Genomic DNA, 20,028 nt, shown 5'->3' with positions numbered 1-20,028 from the left:
CTACCCTTGAAATCTTTCATACGTAGCAAATGTCTTGATTTCTGATAGCTCCCGCTGTTTTGTTGTGAGATTGGGCCAATGTGGGTATGCAGACGGCTCTCGGGGCTGATTTCAGTTAGCTTAGAGACTTTACCTTCATTACTGTCTTCCGCTCCTCTGCTGCATGAACGCTATCGATAACATTTGTCTGAGTTAATTGATGAAAAGTTTAGTGCGAGGTCAAGGCCGAATCTTTTCACGACCCTTTAAATACGTATCTGCTCAACAGCTTCTTGTTTGCAGTTGTAATTTTGACTTGTTGCTTAATCAGTTCTTGCAGGCTTTATGTGAGAAATTAGATGAAAATTGTTGGCTGGTGGTAAATAGAAGGCTGGACTAGCAACTCTTAGTCAACCCTTTGGGCCTTTAAATTTTTGCTTTGGGCCTCTCTCTGCTTACATGAAGAAGAGGGGGACTTAACTTCTGCGGGGCTGTGATAAAGGGGAATAAGAAAAGGAATATAGATGCTAAACTGCAGTTTTCTCATGAGTGTTTATATTAGTATCTAAACAGCTGAAAATAGATGTTATCATCTGATCAAAACCACTTGACTTTAATTTTTGCTTTGGTCTAACCAAGTTTATATCCCATGACGCAGACAAGCCTGTTTGTGCACTGCCTCAAACTGGTGTCCTGAGTAACTGGAAGGAAGATGCTTTTGAACAGCCCTTCTTTATCCATAAATTACTCTGTGGCTTTTTAAGGTCATTAGTTCACATAATTTAACTACATCTTGTGCTAGTTATACACTATGATTTACTCCACCAAAGTCCAAGTGTCAGTTCTAAAAGCAGGATCTAGAAATAGTTTTAGTTTACTTTGGGGTTGGCCAAGGTCAAAAGTTTGTTCCAGATTTCCAGTTGTTGATTTAAAACAAAACAAAAAAACCCACAGATTGGTTTTGCACACTTCTGCTGACAGGGGGAGGAGAATTCCCTACATTTTTATGGAAGCGTTTGTCCACAGTTTATGCATGATACTGTTTGATGTAAGTTTTTCTGTAAGCTCTACCTCTTCAGCACTGAATACTTACTCTGTTGCAGAATGTTTCAAGATTTATCTAACTTTTTTTTTGCTTGTTTCATTGCAGACCCCTGTAAAAGAGCCCAACAGTGAAAATGTAGATATCAGCAGTGGAGGTGGGGTGACAGGCTGGAAGAGCAAGTGTTGCTGAACGTTCTCCTATATCACCAATCGCCATCCACCGCCCCTTTTTTCTCGCTGCAAAACAAACCACTCTGCCCGTTTTTAACCTTAAACCAATGTTCTGTTCCTCATCTTAACAAGCTGCTGTCTGCCTTTGTCTTTCTGTTTAGGACAGCTTGCGTACTATAATTTTATCAACAACATGTATAGGAAAATCATGTCCGTGACTTCATTTTTTAATGTTCCTGCTCAACTTACCACTACGTTTTGGTTGTATTATAGTCCCGTTCTTCCTGACATTAAAACATATAGCAATCATATTCAACTCTATTCTGCAAATTGTATAAGAATAAAAGTTAGAATTAACAATTTATTTTGTACAACAGTGGAATTTTCTGTCATGGATAATGTGCTTGAGTCACCATATTCTCTAGATGCATCAGCAAAAGAGCCAGGAAAACACTCATTTTCGCCTTGAGTATGTGAATGGGGTTTATTTTGTCCTGTGCCTTATGTGGAAAGGAACTTTTGTTTTTCACTTCTTTTTCCCCCCCTGCCCCTTCTGGTGGAAGCATGTGCAGGAGACATACCATCCGCACTTGACCATTTCAGAATACTGAACTTTTGTGATTGCTTTCTGTAATTGTTGGTGTAATGCATCGAGGACAAAGGGTGGTGCAAAAAATATTACATTTAATCTGCTATGTCTCCTTTTTGGTGATCTAGCCATTCAGAACTGTTCCTGCTGCCATTTTTTTTTCTCACTTGCAACTCTTTCCTTTTGCCTGCATGCTGCCTTTTATTTGCTTTTTTTCATGGTGTGATGTGTTAATTAAAAGGATGGCAACGTGGTATGTTTGCCAAAAATTTAATACAAAGCACTGATTTAGCTTTCAAGATGAAATGTTGAAGATACCTACTAATTTCCCTCTAGCCAATGTCAGTCACTAGTATATCTTCTCTCTCCTCCTGCATAGCCATTGGGTTTTATGATATGGAAGAGTTATTTGCATGCACTAGTTTTCTATGGAGGGTGATGTGGTTGTCTACTTTATGTGTATGAGTATAACATGCAGTTCCCAAACTGACAGCAGTTGACACGAACTTAACGTTCTCTCTTACTGTTAGCCTCTCCAACCAGTCGTTCGGTAGCCTAGCAAAAGGCCGAGTAAAACTAGATTTAAAAAAAACAAAACAAAACAAAAAAGTTGGCAGTTTAATTTATTGCCTCCCTGAGAACTTTCCATTTCCCAGTGTTAAGAGCTCTGCGAGTCGCTCGTACTTCAGTCAGCCTTGCGCTCACTCCGGGAGGGAGTGTGGGCACGGAGCAGGTGATCCGTGCAGGGCTCCCGCGGCCCTGCGGTATTAACTTGCTTTTCCAGTTTGCCTTCTCGCTTGGCCCGTAGATAAGGGCACGCTGGCTGCGCCGCCGCCGCCGGCGTCCTCGCGAGGCACCTGCCTTCCAGCAATTGAATGGCTTCCTTCATTTCCGAAAGAAAAAAAGAAAAGAAAAGGGGGTTGATGACTGCCAGTCTGACTCTTTGGACTGCTCCTGTTGAACTGGATGTTCAGTCTGCAGCAGCATTTGTGCTTTCACTTGCCTTGCATTTAAAATACCATGTAGGAGACCTTCTCCAGCCAAGGACACACAAACGTTTTAAATAGACACCTCCCCTTCTCCCCCCCCCCCCCCGCCAAAAGCCTCCCGTTCCGCTTTAAAGTCGGACAAGCTTGTGCCTGACTCTTGTCCGCTTGGTTTTTGGACTTTTCTCCAGTAAATGATTAAAGTAGTAAATAATGCTGATTTAACTTTAACGAGATGACAGTGTTTTAACATTGAAACTCTTGTTTTGACCTGCTTTCAGTGTAGTAACTTTACCGATGTGTCTCCCTTTTCCTCTGTATTTTGGCATTTTGTCTCTGTATTTGTTAACCCTTCCCAGTTGAGTGGCTGTTGGGGTGAGCAGGACGCTGGGACGCGAGTTGATAAGATCGACACGGTTTTGTTTCTCCTGTGCTAAGCCTATTGATCAGCACTGTAAATAGGATGTGGCTACCTTTTTGTCAAATCTGCACTTTTTAACATTATCAAAAAGGGAAAATGGAGAAATATACATCAAATTTTTTTTTTTGTATAATCTTTGTTTTAAGCGTGAGCTTTTTATTTGCGTAACGGGGCTCGGCCCCTTCTGTGTAAATCTGTTGGGATCCTTTGTAGAAGCTGTGTTCGTTGGAACCGAGCAGTTAGAGAACAGTCCACTCTCTGGTACTACTAGCTACACGTTCAGTTTCATATTCTACTTAACAAGTTAATAAACTGAAATATTTCTAGATGGTCTACTTCTGTTCATATAAAAACATGAATTTTAACTATGTGGCTTGGCTTTCTTTTATTTGTGGAGCGCAAGGCCCAGCTGAGGAGGAGGAGCGAGCGCCAAGAGTAAAATGCCCGTGCTAAAAAGTCATAATCGCGTTGGAGGAATTTGCGGTAACTTCATTTCTGCTGGTATCTAAATTTACCGCTCGCTAGCGAACTAACTGCTTGTGAAACCCGTGTTTGGACGACACCCCCCCCCTCCCCAGTCCTGTGCGTGGAATAAAGCCTAAGGCCTGCATAGGAAGCGATCCGAGAGGAGCTTTCCCCGTGCCTCCCTCGCGCAGTGGAGGCGGCTGGAGGCGGCGGCGCCCGCGTAGCCTGTGCCGGGGGGAGGCGCGCGCGTAATGTAAGCGGCTGTCGGAGGAACACCGGCGCTACCTTTTGTCACGGCAAAAAGTGTAACTCGATTAAATTGGTAATGATGAACTGAAAGCTGAGGTCGAATCTATTGCACAGGTGTGTTAACCGTTTTATGTTTAGTGCTCAAACGTAGCCTTCGCTCGCGTAGAGCGAGCTCTCGGCGCCGCGGTCAGGATCGGGAAGGTTAAAGTGACGAGGGCTCCAGTGCCTGACAGAGGTAAAAGCTGCACTTCGGATGATCGGACTTGGATTGCGGAAAAACGGCATCAATTTATAAGGTCTAGGATTAATTCCCATGCCTACGATTTTTTACTTAACCTTTTAATATTTTTGCTACTCCACTCTGGCTTTTTATTTAAAACACATTCTTTTGTACCACTTACTGTATCAAATTGTATAAAAGATCACTGTCCCATTCTTGGTCGTACCAAGAGCAAATAAAAGCTTTTATAAACTTGCATTTGTTCCTTCCTGGGCCCTGTTAAATACGCCTCAGGTCTCGCTTGGCCCACGCCGTGCAGGAGCGGGCCTGGGCGCAGGGCGCTGGGGACCGACAGGTGAGTACTTGGCTCCGATGCCCCCTTGCTGCAGCACCTAACTCGCCCAGGGCGGCGGCGGCGGCGAAGGGAGCGGCGGCAGCGCGGAGGAGGCAGGCGGGCGAGCGCGTTGGCGCAGGGCTGGTGCGTGCCTTGGGCCGAGGGAAGAGCTTTGCGCCGCGGGCAGCGGCAGCGCGTCCCCTGCAGCTGCTGCGGCCGCTTGGACGTAGCGATAGAGCATTCAAAGCATGAGCCCATCTGCACTCCGAAGAAACTGCTTGAATCCTGGTATAGCTACTACTTTTCTCTTTTTTTTATATAGAAAAGCTTTAGCACCGTTGTCCTGCCCTTGAAAATTAACCATCTAAGTGAAAGGACGTGTCCGAGGCTGCCGGGACCGCGCTCTGGTGGTAACCGTACACGTGCACGCCGAGCCTCGCGGCGTAGGGGTAAACCGGAGCCTCGAGCGCGTGGCTGCAAACACCCAGGAGCTCCTGGTTCTGCAGGGAGGTGACGACTCCGTTCCTGCAAAAATATTTAATAAAAGCAGGCGGTTCTGCCTTTACCTCGGAGCAGCTGCAAGTATTACAAATGCAGTTAAGCGTGGCCTAAGTGGGGCTTAAGGGCAGCGCTTACTTCCAGGGAAGGTGTGCTGCGCGGTTTCTCCTTGCGCTTGCGCCTTCCCCGTGCTGAAGCACTCGGAGGTGACAACGGTTTCCCCCTTCCTAATGAGCTGGAGCCGTTTTGAGGGAAGAGCTGCCAGGCCGGCGCAGTGCCCCGGTCCGGTGCTTCTCCCGCAGCGCGGTGCCGAGCCGCGAGCCCCGGCCGCCCACGCGGGGGGCTTGGCGCCGGTGGGGACCGAGGGGGACGGGAGAGCTGCAGCCCCTTGGCCGGTCCCTCCGGGCTGCTTCCCCTTTCCTCCGCTCCCTCCGATTTCCCGGCTGGCCCTGCGCCCCGGATCTGGCTCCTGGCCTCCTCTGCCCGGCTTGGTGCAACCCGAAACGCTGGCGCCGCCCTTGGGGATGCCGCTGGGGAGCTGCTGCACCGCGGCACCGCGACGCTCTCGGTTTAGACGCGCAATTCCTCGCCCGTTCGGCTGCCGCTCGGGGCAGCTCTGCCGGGAGCTGCACCCGCCTGCAGCGGGGAAGCGCCGGGTTTGCTCCGTGCGGCTGCCGGGGGCTGCCGGGGGCCGGGGCTCCCTGGTGCCGGCGTTTCGGGGGGGTTGCAGGCTGCTGAGGCGAATCCTGCCCCGAATGCAGAGGGAGGTTTTCCTGCCTGGGCTCGGGGGCAGCTGCCGGGGCAGCAGCCGTCAGCATTATCCCCTTCGGGGGGACTTCGCCTTCCTCCCCCTGCCGCCCTCGCTCCGGGCTCTATCGTCTCTGCTCCGTCCCCATCCCAGCTTTTTGGGTGCCCAGGCCTGCCCGGACCCCCGTCCCGGGGACCCTGCTGCCTTTGGGGCCTCCCCTGCTCTCCTGCCTGCAGCCCCACGGGGCGTCAAGCCCCCGAAGGGGGGGGGTCGGGTCTATACCCCCCCCCAGCGCCGCAGGTTTTGGGGACGGGGTGCTGGGGACCCCCCCGGCCTGGTGTCCCCGGCTTGGCGCAGCGGCGCGGTGGCTCCTGCCTGGCGTCGCGCTGCCGGGAGATGGGGCTGCAAGGCAAAGCACCGGCACCGGCACCGGCTCGTCGCGGCCCCTCGCCCCCGGGGGCTGCGGGACCAGGCCGCATCCGGCCAGGCCTTGGAGCTGCGCCTGGAGCCGAGGGCGCAGCGGCATCGCGGGGGCCTTGCAGCCGCTCTCCCGCAGGCTTTTGGCTCGTTTGAAGCATCCCGGTCTGGATCTGGGAGGAATTAATACCTCGGGCTCGGCGTGGTGCCTGCAGCAAGTGCAGCTTCGCCGGGCTGCGGCTGCGTCCGCATCCGCATCCGCATCCACGTCGGGGAGGACTGGGCCAAGCCGCCCCCTCTCCCTTTGGCATCCTGCAGCCCAGACCTCGCATTCCCGTTTATTTTTCTGCCCTGGCCTGGGCACACAGGTCTCGCAGGGTGCTCGGCATGCGGCCGCCTCGCCGCCTGCAGCCCTCAGCACCTCGTTCCTGCTGCCCTGCAGCGACGGCTTTTGAGGTGCCAAACAGTGCGACTCGGGGCTCCGAGGGGTCCCCGGGACCGCGGCACCGAGCCTTCGTGTGGCTCCAAGGAAGGTGCCTCCGTGCATGACTCCCTCCTGGCGATGGGGCAAAGCTGCCCCTCGGTTCCCAGGGAGGGACGTCCTCACCCTGACGCACCGATGTCCTGCCTGGCTCAGGGGATGTGGCAGCAGGTCACCCCACGCGGCTGGATCTGGGCACCCATCCGGGCACCGCTCTGGGGCTGGATCCAGGCATCTGTTTGGGCACCGTTCCGGGGCTGTGGGGAGGCTGTAGCCCCCTTGGGGCTGGATCTGGGTACCCATCTGGGCACTGCTCCAGGTCTGGATCTGGGCACCCCTCCGGGCACTGCTTCGGGTCTGGATCCAGGCACCCATCTGGGCACAGCTTCAGGGCTGCAGGGAGGCTGCAGCCCCCTGGGGCTGGATCTGGGCACCCATCCGGGACTGGATCCAGGAACGCATCTGGGCACCACTCTGGGGCTGGATCCGGGCGTCCGTTTGGGCACCACTCTGGGGCTGGATCCAGGGACACACCTGGGCACCACTCTGGGGCTGGATCCAGGAACGCATCTGGGCACCACTCTGGGGCTGGATCCGGGCGTCCGTTTGGGCACCGCTCCGGGGCTGCGGGGAGGCTGCAGCCCCCGGGTGCGGTGCGGGTCTGGTTGCGGGTCCGGTTGCGGGTGCGGCAGCCCCGGGGCCTCCCGGGGGCTCTGCAGAGTCTCCCCACGCTCGGCGGCGCGGGGGCCCGGCCGGGCTGCGAGCGGAGCCGCCCCGGTCCCTACCCCGGGGGGGGGCGGCCGGAGCCCCGGAGCGGCGCCCGCCCCGCTGCACGCGTCGGGGGGGGCCGCGGCCGGAGCCCCGGGGGGGCGGGGAGGGCCGGGGCCGGGGCCGGGGCCGGGGCGGCTCCAGCGGCGGCGGCGGCGGCGGCGGGGGCGAGCGGGCGCCGCTGCCCCGCAGCCCCGGCGCGGCCCCGGCGCGGATGGAGCCCGGCGGCGCCGCCGCCCCCCGCGGCCCGGCCCCGGCTTGAGCCCGGCGGCGGCGGCGGCGGCGGCGGCGGCGGCGGCGATGCGGCGGCCGGCGGCGACATGGAGAAGCTGGCGGCGGGGCTGGCGCGGCTCCGCTGGGGCCCCGCGGCGCTGCCCCTCGATGTGATCGTCAGCAAGTGCCGGCTGCCCACGCTCGTGTGCCTGGGCCAGGGTGAGCGGGGACCGGGGGGACGCGAGCGGGGGAGCGACGGAGGAGCCGCCGTGGGACGGAGGGCACCGGCTGGGAGGGAGGGATGGGAGCAGGGAAGGGATGGAGGAGCCGCCGTGGGGTGGAAGGAACCGGCTGGGATGGAGCGGACGGGCTGGGATGGAGGGATGGGAGTGGGGAAGGCGGTGGAGGAGCCGCCGTGGGATGGAGGGAACCGGCTGGGATGGAGGGATGGGAGTGGGGAAGCACCAAACGGGACTGGTGCAACCAGGGAACTGCGAGCAGGGAAGGCAGTGGAGGAACCGCCATGGGATGGAGGGATGGGAGTAGTGAAGGGACGGAGGGGAAGGGGGGAGATGGAGGGATGCAAGCGGGGAAGGCAGTGGAGGAGCTGGAATGGGATGAAGGGATGGGAACAGGGAAGGGGTGGAGGGGACAGGGAGCAACAGAGGGACGGGAGCAGTAAAGGGACGAGGAGCGATGGAGGGGTGGGAGTAGCGGAGCAATGGAGGGGACGGGTAGGGGTAGCAAAGGGATGGGGAGTGACAGAGGGATGGGAGTAGCAAGGGATCGGAGGGGACAGGGAGTGATGGAGGGATGGGAGTAGTGGAGGGATGGAAGGGCAGGGTTGGCAGGGAGGGGTATGGGGAGGGTTGCAGGAAGGAGGGATGGAGGGAGAGATGAAGTAAGGAGGGAGGGATGGAGGCTGGAGGGATGAGGATGAGGGAAGCATGGCAGGATGAAGATTGGAGGGATGAAGGCTGGAGGGATGGGGAGGGAGGGATGAAGGCTGGAGGGATGAGGAGGGAGGGATGAAGGCTGGAGGGATGGGGAGGGAGGGATGAAGGCTGGAGGGATGAGGAGGGAGGGATGGAGGCTGGAGGGATGAGGAGGAGGAGGCATGGAGGGATGAAGGACCAGGTGAGGCAGGGCAAGGCCGTTTGTCCCGCACGAGGCACTGGCACAGTTTTGGCCCGTCTCCATGCAGGCGCCGGGGCTGGTCCTGCTCCTGGGGCTGCCCCGGCCGGGGAACGTGGGGCAGCAGCGGGGGGGGTGCAGGGCCGGGACCCCCCCAGGGCCAGCTGGAACCCCTGGGGCCAGTGGGGACCCCTGGGGCCAGCAGGTCCCGCCTGGGCCAGGCGAGGGCAGGACGCAGGAGGAAAGGAGCAAGCGTGTGCGAGTGCGAGCGCCTGTGCGCGTGCGAGTGTGTCCGGGTGTGAGCGTGTCCAGGTGTGTGTGAGCATGTCTGGGTGTGTGTGAGCATGCAAGTGAGCATGTCCGGGTGTGAGTTAGTGTGTCCAGGTGTGTGTGAGTATGCAAGTGAGCATGTCCGGGTGTGTGTGAGCATGTCTGGGTGTGTGTGAGCATGCAAGTGAGCGTGTCCGGATGTGAGCGGGTGCAGGGGTCCGTGAGCACATGCATGCACACGCGTGTGCCCCAGCGCGGTGAGGGAGCCGGCGTGCGCGAGCATCCTGGGGAGGTGCCGGCCACCGGAGGCTTCGTGGGAGCGCGGTGGCGGTGGTGGCAGCGGTGGCGGCGGTGGCAGCGGTGGCGGTGGTGGCGGTGGCTGCGGTGGCGGCGGCGGTGGCAGACGGGCAGGCGCACGCGGGGCCATGTGGGCGCGGGGCCCGCGGGGCAGTTGCGGGGCGCCCGGGGCCGCATTGCTGGCGAGGGCCCGGCCCGGGGCGCGAGGGAGCTTGCGGGCACAGGGGGCTGCGCAGCCGCCAGCAGCCGCCCGTCACCTTCCCGGCCTGGTGCCGTCGCGGCGGCGTCGGGGTGCCGCGGGGGCTCGGGGCCAGGAGCGGCCGGGGGCCGAGCGCCATCGGGGGCTCAGGCTCAGCCCCAGGCAGTTCCCCCTTTTTGGACTGAGCTTTCCGGACTCGGGTTTGCGGAGACCCTCCGGGGGCGAAGCCTCCGTGTCGGGCAGGAGCCAGGTTCCTGGGAGGAGGGAGCCAGGCGGGGACCCCGGCGTCCGGGGGGGGTGGGGGGATCCCCCCGCTGCCCGTTTCGGAGGTCTCTGCCGGCCGCCGGGCTGCTCCCGTGCGTCGCCCCGCGCACAAAGCCGTCCGTCAGGGCGGCCCCTTGCCGGGTGACTGCGCAATTAGGTTGCTTCCTCGGGCCGTGCCTGCGTGAGCGAGTCCAGCGGTGCTGGGGGGTGCGTGTGCACGAGTGTGTGTTTGCAGGAGCGTGTGTGTGCGCGTGGGTGCATGAGTGTGTGTGTGTGTGTGTGTGCGCGTGTGCACCGCGGGGCTGTGCGGGGCTGGGAGCAAGCACACGTGTGATCCCCGCAGCGCGCCGTGTGCACGGCTGCACGTTGGGTGTGCAGGCGCGTGCTACGCAGAAGTGCAGCTGTGTGCACGGATGTCGGTGTGTGTGCCGGGTGCCGCAGGGAGCTGTACAGGCTTTGGGGGGGGTAGTGTAAGATGCCTTCCCGCTGCTTAATTCGGGAGCTCTTTTGGCCCAGGCTAACGTCCGGCTGCCGCTAAATGTGCCGCTCGCACTCGGGGCTGCAGGGGTGCGGGGGGACGGTGCTCAGGGCCCAGCGCCCGGGGCGGTGCTGGGCGAGGAGCCCGGGAGGCTCAAGCACGAGCAGCAGTGGCACCAGTGCAGGGGGGCAAGGGCAGGGGAGGGGGTCCGGGGGCAGGGTGCATCCCCTCCCCGGAGCAGGGTGAATTGCCCTTCCCGGAGCAGGGTGCATCCCCTCCCCGGAGCAGGGTGCATCCCCTCCCCAGAGCAGGGTGCATTCCCTCCCTGGAGCAGGGTGCATCCCCTCCCCAGAGCAGGGTGCATCCCCTTCCCAGAGCAGGGTGCATCCCTTCCCTGGAGCAGGGTGCATCCCCTCCCCGGGTGCATCCCTTCCCCGAAGCAGGGTGCATCCCCTTCCCAGAGCAGGGTGCATCCCTTCCCCGAAGCAGGGTGCATCCCCTTCCCAGAGCAGGGTGCATCCCCACCCCTGGAGCAGGGTGCATCTCCTCCCTGGAGCAGGGTGCATCCCTTCCCTGGAGCAGGGTGCATCCCCTCCCCGGGTGCATCCCTTCCCCGAAGCAGGGTGCATCCCCACCCCTGGAGCAGGGTGCATCTCCTCCCTGGAGCAGGGTGCATCCCCTCCCTGGGTGCATCCCCTCCCCGGGTTCAATCCCCTCCGCGGAGCAGGGCCGGGGGCTGCGTGCCGCAGGCGGGCAGAGGCCGTGCGCAGCGCCGCGCTCCTTGCCGTGCTGAGGCCTCGCCGGCCCGGGAGCCATCTCCCACGAAGCCTGGCAATCCCGGCTCCGGCTCCGTGTCAATAAACTTGTTGTTTGTGGCCGCTGCTTCAGCCTTTCAAGAAGGACAAAGAAATTGTTTCCAGGGCAACTGGCGGCTCTTGGCAGCAGGCACCTGCTCATCCATCCGTCCGTCCGGCGGAGCCGCGCCGAGGCCCCTTTCCCGCGGCGCCCGGCGTGGGGCTCGCGCCCCGCTCCCGGCCGTGCCGTGCCCGCATCCCGCCTGTCCCCGGGCCCTGCACGCAGCCGCCCCAAACGCCGCCGGCCGGGGCACCGGCGTGACGCGCACGTGTGCCCATGGCTGGAACCTTCCCAGCTCCGTTTTCCAGGCGCACGGAGTAATATTTCCAGGCCTGGAAAGGCCGTTCGAGTGTAGCCGGGTTGGGGGGGGGCTGCACGTTCCCAGGGTCCGGTTTGGAGGAGAAGGGAGGGATCTTTCCTCCGAGGGCTGCTCGGGGGGTGCGGGGGGGGGGGGGCGCTCAGCACCCTGCTCCCGGCCCCTTGCAGGGGAGTACGTGGAGGGGGTGAGCGCCCAGGACGTGCTGCTGATCCACTCGTGCCGCCAGTGGACCACGGTGACGGCGCACAGCCTGGAGGAAGGGCACTACGTCATCGGGCCCAAGATCGACATCCCCCTGCAGTACCCAGGTAGGGGCGCGGGACCGGCCGAGGGGGCCCCGACCGCCCGGCCACGGGGATGGGGATGGGGATGGGGATGGGGATGGGGGGGCGCCCGGAGCCCCGCGGCCGCCGCCGCTGCCGCCTTAATGACCACGCTAAGTGCTCGCCCCGGCCCTAATGAGCCCTGCTAATAAATAAGTCATGGGGAATGGAGCGGGGGAGGGGTTAATCACCCGTCTCCGGGGGGTCGGGGGGGTCTGGGGGGGCCCGGGCTGTGTTAACTTGCTTTACTGGGCTCGTTCGCACCGGTGCTGGCGGCTCCCCGCTGCCTGGTGGTGGTGGTGAACCAGGGGCGTGCGGTGCCCTCGGCCATGGCCATGGCCCGGCCCTGGCCTGCAGCCCCCTCCCGGGCTGCCCCCGCTGCTGCCCGCGGCCTGGGTGCTGCGTGGCCTGGGCAGCCGGCTTCCTCCCGCTCCTCTTCTTCCTCCTCCTGCCCCTATTCCTCCTGCTTCTTGTCCTCTTCCTCCTCTTCCTCTTCCTCCTGCTCCTGTTCCTCCTTCTGCTGCTGCTCCTCCTCTTGCTCTTTGTCCTCCTTCTCCTGCTCCCCTTCCTCCTCCTGCTCATCTTCCTTGTGCTCCTCTTCTTCCTCCTTGTGCCCCTCTTCTTTCTGCTCCTCTTCTTCCTGCTCCTCATCCTCCTGCTCCTTGTCCTCCTTCTTCTGCTCCATGTCCTCCTCCTTCTGCTCTTCATCCTCCTTTTCCTGCTCCTCTTCTTCTTTCTCCTGCTCCTCCTCCTTGTCCTCCTCCTTGTCCTCCTCCTTGTCCTCCTCTTCCTCCTGCTCCTCCTCCTGCTCCTCTTCCTTCTCCTACTCTTCCTCCTGCTCCTCCTCCTCATGCTCCTCTTCCTCCTGCTCCTGCTCGGGGCATGCAGCGCCGGTGTGGGGCTCCGCGCCGGGCTCTGTGCTGGACGCAGCTCCCTGCCCCGAGGCGGGATGGAGTTGGAGGCAGTGTCAGGCATGGTGCTCGAAGTGTGTGTGTGTGTGTGTGTGTGTGTGTGTGTGTATATATATATATATATATATATATATATATACACACACATATATATATATATATATGGGGAAGGCGTTCAGAGAGGAAAGCCAGACCCGCTGCATGGGGAAGCGCAGGTCTGGATGAGGAGGCCAGAACACAGACGGGTGCGATGGGCCTGACCGCCGGGGCTGGGGCCGGGGCCGGAGCTGGGGTGCAGCCGGGGCTCCCGCACCGCCGGGCAGGCAGCAAGGAGCACTGCGCTCCGGCAGCCCGGAGACGGCACCGCCGCGGAGGCATCCCCGGATGTCCTGGCGCGGGGACAGTCCTGTGCGCCCCCCCCCCCCCCCCCCCTTCCCAGCATGGCCGGATTAGTATTCCGGTCAGGAAATACTCCCACCGAGCCTCATGCTAATGAAGGCACGATTTTGCTCCTGGACGGCACCTCCCGGTTCCTGCCCCCGCTCCCGGCTGCCCGCATTAGCAGGCAGACGTGCAGGGCCGACGCGTCGCCCGCGCCGGCGGCTTTGTTGCAAATCCCCTTCCCCTCACTGAGCCCCCGTCCGGGTGGCAGCTCGCGCTGGCCCGGGGGCTTTGCCGCTGTGCATTGCTCGATCCAGCCTGAATTGCACGTTTCTGCCTGTTTTGCGATCCGGGCTCCTCCATTGCCGTCAGCCCTGCGCCCTGGGCGACGGGGCTGAGGGGACCGTGGCAGCTCGGGAGCCTCCGTGCTGCTCCGGAAACCGCGGTCGCTCCCGCTCTGTGTGCATAAAAGGGCTGGAGAAAGCGGGCAGACCAGGAAAATGCTGCACGTGCTCGTGAGCCTTTGCAAGCCAGTTGGCAGCCCCGAAGGGTGACCGAGGACCCCGGCACGGTGGGAGCTGCAGCACCCAGCCCACAAGCATCCGGGAACTGAGTGTCCCCAGGGCTCCCAGCACCCAGCAGCATTCGGGGCGCTCCCCAGGGCCGTGCTCCAGCCCCTCTCATCCACACGTCCGCACTGAGCTCATCGATCTGCTGGGGCCTCCTAGACGTGCTGACGGCATCCCCCTGCCCTGCGCCAGGTCCATGGGGGGCATGCGGGAGTGAGAACTTCCCGTAGCTTGGCCCTAGCGGGGGCTGCAGGGGTTTCCCCAGGTCGAGGCACGGTGGGGCTGAACAGACCCTCTGGGGGTGACGGTCCACCTCCTCCCAGCACCACGTCTGTAGGTCTGGCCCTGGCCAGGGGCTGCCAAACAGTCCTGGTGGGACAGCCTGGCTGTGTGTGCGATGGGGTGCAAATACTGCTGTTTCTAGTGGGGCCAGTGCACCTTTTCCCCAGTGTTTTTCTGATTGAGGAACGGGGGAAGCACGAGGTCTTCGTGCCCTGGCAGCAGGCAGGCACAGCCCAGCCGATGCAACCGCAGCCTGCTTGAGCCCGCAGGCAGGTTTGCAGTCTGCAAAGCCCGTGGGGCTGGTGTCCTTGCCCTGGGGGCTCCTCTCACCGCTGTGGGTCTGGGTGTCCCGCACAGGCAAGTTCAAGCTGCTGGACCAGGACCGGGACATCCGTGAGCCCGTGCAGTATTTCAACAGCGTGGAGGAGGTGGCCAGCATCTTCCCAGACCGCGTCTTCGTCATGGAGGCCATCACCTTCAGTGTGAAGGTTCGTGTGGGGACAGTAGGGGGGCATCAGGGGATGGTGGTGGGACATCAGGGAGTGCCGGTGAGATGATTGATAGCAGGGGATGGTGCTGAGGCAGCAGGGGATGGTGGTGGGACAACAGGGGATGGTGGTGGGACAGCAGAGGACCTCATGGGGTGGTGGTGAGACATCAGGGGTGGCAGGTCCTGGGGCTGCCGCCTGGCGCTGGCCCCGTGCCAGGTGCCCTGCTCAGCCGCTGGCTGTCCCGGGGCAGGTGGTGTCGGGGGAGTTCAGCGAGGACAGCGAGGTGTACAACTTCACGCTGCACGCGGGGGACGAGCTGACGCTGATGGGCCAAGCGGAGATCCTCTGCGCCAAGACGGTGAAGGAGAAGTCGCGCTTCAACACCATCCTGCGGAAGCTGGGCAAGGCGGCGCCGGCTGCCGGGGGCAAGCAGGTGAAGGGCAAGATGCCCTGCCTGATCTGCATGAACCACCGCACCAACGAGAGCCTCAGCCTGCCCTTCCAGTGCAAGGGGCGCTTCAGCACCCGCAGCCCGCTGGAGCTGCGCCTCCAGGAGGGCGAGCACACCATCCGCAGCATCATCGAGAAGGTGCGGCTGCCCGTCAACGTGGCCGTGCCCAGCCGCCCCGCGCGCAACCCCTACGACCTGCACGCCATCCGCGAGGGCCACTGCTACAAGCTGGTCAGCATCATCTCCAAGACGGTGGTGCTGTGCTGCATCCTCCGCAAGGACGAGCTGGTGCCCTTCCACTTCCTGCTGCTCACCGACATGCCCCGCTTCCAGCTGCCCGAGGGGCTGCTCTGCGGGGACCCCCAGCTGGAGAAGCTGCTGCGGGACAGTGCCGCGTACTGCCACGAGCGCTTCAACCCTGATGAGTACTCCAAGGCCGTGCGGGAGGCCAAGCCCGACTTCTCCGAGGAGTGCGCCAGCCCCCGGCGCATCCGGCTCTGCCTGCAGGGCTACGCCCGCGAGGAGCTCAGCCAGCCCTTGCAGCGCCTCTCGCTCTGCGTCTACCGCGGGGCGCTGGCCCACGCACCCGAGGACGTGGCCGCCCGGTGCCAGGACCCGCTGGGCGCAGGTGGGAGCGCCCAGCACGAGCACCCGGTGCTGCCTGACTTCTCCGACCCCGACAGGGAGTACATGACACCCGACTGGGCTGAGCCCGAATTCAGGACTCAGGAGCAGCTGGAGATCCCCTACGAGGAGCTTTGGAGCAACCAGAGCCTGGAGAGCTTCTTGGAGCCCAGCAGCAACCCACTGGGGCTGGGCTGCACCAACAAGGGGCGGCAGGACCTCATCTCCTTCGGGGCTGCGTCCCCGCTGGGCTCTCCGTGCCGCCCCGGTGCCCCCAGGGATGACCCCCTCGGGGACACCCCACCCCCCGTGCCACCCAAATCGGAGGCAGTAAGAGCTGGGTGCCCACCGCGGTCTTGCCCCTGGGGACCAGGAAATGAGACCCCCCCCCTCGGGGTCCCGTCTACCTTGGGTGCATGGCAGGAGCCAGGCTCAGCATGGCTCCTGCAGACATCCCTATGCTGTGGGCAGGAGATGCACACCCTGGGGTCTCACTGTGAGTCCCCTGGCCCCACGGCATGGCCAACCAGATACCCCCAGGTGCTGTGGGGTTGTGGGGCTGGGAGCTGGCCTGAGGTGGTGGCCACAAGTGAGTCCTTCACCTGGGCTCCCCCCCTCGCCCTCGCTGGGTGATGATGTGTCCCGTGTATCCAACGCAGGCTGTGCTGGGAGTCCTGGAGCCTGTGTCCACCTGAGGCGCAGCCCCTCGTGCCGGAGGATGTCTGGCCGATGGGATGGGGAGGTCGTGCTCCCTAGCTGCTGCGCTGGGGCTAGCCTGGGCTCTGGTCCCCAAGGGACCCCGAGGTGTGTGCCTTCAGGCTGCCCTGCACCATGGGGTGCCCAGAGCCTCCAGGATCCCCTTGACCATGGGGGTACCCAAAGACTCCAGGTCCTCCTTGACCATGGGATACCCGAATCCCCCAGGCTGCCCTGCACCATGGGGTGCCCAGAGCCTCCAGGTCCTCCTTGACCATGGGGTACCTGAATCCCCCAGGCTGCCCTGCACCATGGGGTGCCCAGAGCCTCCAGGCCCCCCCTTGACCTTTGGGTACCTGAATGCTCTGAGCTGCCCTGTGCCATTGGGTACTCAAAGCCTCTAGACCCCCCTGCACCATGGGGTACCCGAATCCTCTGGGCTGTCTTGTAAAAGGTACCCAAAGCCTCCAGGTCCCCCTTGACCATGGGTACCCAGATCCTATGGGCTGCCCTGCACCATTGGGTATGCAAAGCCTCCAGGTTCTCCTGTACCACGGGATGCCTGAACCCCTGGGGGCTGTCCTGCACCATGGGGTATCTGAATCCTCTGGTCTTCCTGCACCAGGTGCCCAAAGCCTCCAGGACCTCCTTGACCATGGGGGGTACTCAAATCCTATGGGCTGCCCTGCACCATAGGGTACCCAGAGCCTCCAGGGTCTCCTTCATCATGGGGTACCTGAAGCCACTAGGATGCCTTGCACCATGGGGTACCCAGAGCCTCCAGTACCCCCTTGACCATTGGGTACCCAAAGCCCCCAGGTCCTCCATGACCATGGGATACCCGAATCCCCTGGGCTGCCCTGCACCATGGAGTACCCAAAGCCTCCAGGACCCCCTGCACCATGGGGTACTCAAAGCCTCCAGGTCCTCCTTGACCATGGGGTACCCAAATCCCCCAGGCTGCCCTGCACCATGGGGAACCCAGAGCCTCAGGGCGCGATCGGGGCTGACTGGACAATTGGGAATGGTGGTGGTGGTGGGGGGGGGTCACCCAAAGTCCCCCCCGTTGCCCCGGCCTCCCTCAGCCCCCAAAGCGTGGGGTGATGGGGGTGATGGGGGTTGGGGGGGGGGGGGGCAGCCCGATCCCTAACCGGGGAATCCTTGGCCGGCTCCGCAGGTGAAGGAGGAGTGCCGGCTGCTGCAAGCGCCGCCCGTGCCGCCCCGGGGCAGCCGCCCGCCGGCTCCCGGCAGCCCGCCGGCGCCCCTGCGCGTCCCCCGGCTCCCGCCGGCTCACTCGCCCAGCCCCAGCCTCTCCTACTACTCCGCCGGGCTCCACGACGGGTGAGTGGCTCCGGTGGCGGCAGCGGGGGGCGGGAGGGGGCCATGGCGGGACGTTCCCCCTCCCCACCACCACCCCACCGGCATGGGGGACCCGGCGTGACGTTCTCGCCTTCCTCCGGGCAGGTCCGGCCCGCGGAGCGGCAGCGGTTCGCCCTCGCCCGACGCCTACTCGCTCTACTGCTACCCCTGCACCTGGGGCGACTGCAAGGCCGGGGACCCCCCCGGGCGGCCACTGCCCCCCCCCGCCGCCACCGCCCCCACCGCCCCCACCGCCGCCGCCGCCTCCTGGTCCGACCCCTGGGCCTACGGCGAGGCGGGCGGCGGCGGCGGGGCCAGCGGCCGCTCGACGCCGCTGCCGGTGGCCGAGCCCCCGCCGAAGCCCTGTCACGGCTGCCCGCGCCTCAAGCCCCCCCAGCCGCAGAAACGCTTCGCCCCCTTCGGGGCGCTCAACCCCTTCGCCGGCCCGGCCTACGCGCCCAGCCCGGCCTCCTCCGCCGAGTGGCTGGAGGGCCTCGAGTGGCCCAAGGCGGCGGCGGCATCGGCATCAGTGGCGGCTCCCTCCTCCTCCTCGCCGGAGCCCTTGGCCCCCTTCGAGGGTCCGGAGGCGGAGGGTCGCGGGGGGACGGCGCCGGCGCCGCCGCGGCCGCCCAAGGGCTTCGACGGCGACAACATCGTCATCCGCAGCGCGGCCCCGCTCTCGCCCACCATCCTGCGCGGCGCCGAGGGCGGCGTCACCCGCGTCTACCTCACGCAGGGCGTCATCGAGGTGCCCCCCGCGGCGGCGGCGGCGGCGGCGGCGGCGGCGGCGGTGGGGACGCGGGGCGAGGCGGGGGCTGCTGCACCGCCGCCGCCGGCCGCCCCCCGGCCCAGCGGGGACGGCTCGCCCTGGCTGCCGCCCGCCGACCTCTCGGCCCTCTCGGTGGAGGAGGTCTCCAAGTGCCTGCGCTTCATCGGCCTCTCCGAGGACGTCGTCAGCTTCTTCGCGCGGGAGCGCATCGACGGCAGCATCTTCGTGCAGCTCAGCGAGGAGATCCTGGCCGACGACTTCCGCCTCACCAAGCTCCAGGTGAAGAAAATCATGCAGTTCATCAAGGGCTGGCGGCCCAAGATCTAGCCAGACGCCGGGGTCCGTCTTCCCCCCGCGTGCCGGCTCCGCTGGCAAACTCGGTGTGCCTCCCGGGCCATTGCCCCATGGCCATGGCCTCACCACCGGTGCCTGCCTGGCCACCCTGGACCAGGAGCATCTGCCTTGCCCCGAAGCCGAGCCAAGGAGGCCTCACGGCAAGGGCTCCCGCGGAGCCGTGATAAGTCACGGCTCCGACTCTCCCTCGTCCCCTGGACTGAAATCTCCCCCTGCCTCGCTCCGGGGTGCCCACGCCTGGCAGTGCCTCCTCCCACGGTGCTGCCAGGCTGTCCCCCACAGGGTCTCCTCCACCTTGTCCTCCACGGCCGCTCGCCCCGTCTTCCCAGGGAGCTCGGCCCCATTGCCCCATCCCCTTTTCTGTTTTAACACTGGACGGTAATTTTGGCCCCAAAGGGCTGGAAAATATTGAAGTTTGCTTTGACTGGTTTAACTTAATCCTTGTGGATTAGTGTAATAAACGTATGGGAGAAAACAAGCCACTGGAGAGGCCCCTTTCTTGGGGAAGCAGGGCAGAAAGGGGCCCTCGGCGGATCGAGGTGCTGCTCCCACCCCTGTGCCCTGCACGCCCTTGGCACCTCGCCTGGAGCAGGTGCGCGGAGATGCCCCATACCCAGCACGTGGCCTGGGTCCTGCCCTGTGGCATCACCCCTGGGAGCAGGTCAGTGCCCTTTCAAGGCCAGCCACAGCCCTCGCGAAGCCCCATCATCCCCAAACTTCCCCGAAACGGCACGCTGCAACCACCAAGGGCTGGAGCAGCCCAGGGCCCTCATGCCACCCGCAGCTGCAGCTCAAAACCCCACAGGGCCCTGGGCATGGTTGGGTTCATCAAATCGGGTGGGGCCAGGCAGGAGAGGACAAGCAGCAGGGCACCCCCCCAGGAGGGCCTGAGCCCCTAAGGCCCAGGGAAGAGGAGCTCGGCCCCATCCCAGCACTGCTCCCAGGGAAGGGGGACACGGACAGCACCACAGAGCAGCGTGGACACGGCTCCTGGAGATACTGCTTTTCCTCCAGGGAGGGTTGAATGTTGTTTTGCAGCTCTGCAAGCAGCCGGATGCCTCCCACAGTGTTACAGAGGACAGCAGAGGCAGGACAAGATTATGTCTCAGCCTGTTTTTATACCGGTAACTTTGAGAAATGAGCACACACACACCACATGAAAAGAGCAGCATTGCCCAGGTCCCGGCCTGAGGTAAGAGCCCCGCTTGGGCTACAGAGAAAGGCTGGAGCCCAGACAAGGCAGAGCTGTGGCCCCCAGCATCACACAGAGCCAAGGAAGCAGAGGCCAGGCCAGCTCTGAAATTAGTGACAGGTGCACAGAGATTTAAAGCCTTTTAGTTTAAATTGAGCTCTCCCCAAGGGGGACCCTTCTGGCCTTTGGCTGCTTGATTTGCAATTACAGGAGGGTCCATCTGCCAG

The 20,028-nt window shown here is 62.6% G+C and overlaps 2 protein-coding genes across 2 annotated transcripts in view; both read left to right on the top strand.

Annotated features, from left to right (window-relative positions):
- Positions 1–4,382, top strand: part of RAB10 (RAB10, member RAS oncogene family) — a 49,530-nt gene extending 45,148 nt beyond the window's left edge. Inside the window, exon 6 of the mRNA XM_067294490.1 lies at positions 1,130–4,382. Coding sequence (XP_067150591.1) covers positions 1,130–1,213 — 84 coding nt within the window. The 3' untranslated portion in view covers positions 1,214–4,382. The remainder of the gene's footprint in view (positions 1–1,129) is intronic.
- A 3,308-nt stretch (positions 4,383–7,690) lies between these two features.
- GAREM2 (GRB2 associated regulator of MAPK1 subtype 2) lies at positions 7,691–18,674 on the top strand. Its single transcript, XM_067294893.1, has 6 exons — positions 7,691–7,802; positions 11,567–11,707; positions 14,223–14,353; positions 14,607–15,761; positions 17,305–17,468; positions 17,592–18,674. Exons 1-6 carry the CDS (start codon positions 7,691–7,693, stop codon positions 18,580–18,582), a joined length of 2,694 nt encoding a protein of 897 aa, XP_067150994.1. The 3' UTR covers positions 18,583–18,674.
- Positions 18,675–20,028: the final 1,354 nt, after the last annotated feature.

Source organism: Apteryx mantelli, chromosome 3 (genome assembly GCF_036417845.1).
Source record: "Apteryx mantelli isolate bAptMan1 chromosome 3, bAptMan1.hap1, whole genome shotgun sequence".
NCBI lineage: Eukaryota > Metazoa > Chordata > Aves > Apterygiformes > Apterygidae > Apteryx > Apteryx mantelli.
The sequence above is the reverse complement of the archived record's forward strand: the minus strand, read 5'-3'. Positions and strand labels throughout refer to the sequence as shown.

Excerpts from the sequence above, each read along its gene's own strand:
- GAREM2 (XM_067294893.1), top strand. The coding sequence starts at position 7,691 with ATGGAGAAGCTGGCGGCGGGGCTGGCGCGGCTCCGCTGGGGCCCCGCG. Across the intron at positions 7,803-11,566 it reads GCTCGTGTGCCTGGGCCAGG|GGGAGTACGTGGAGGGGGTG; the intron begins GTGAGCGGGGAC and ends GGCCCCTTGCAG. Across the intron at positions 17,469-17,591 it reads TCCGCCGGGCTCCACGACGG|GTCCGGCCCGCGGAGCGGCA; the intron begins GTGAGTGGCTCC and ends TCCTCCGGGCAG.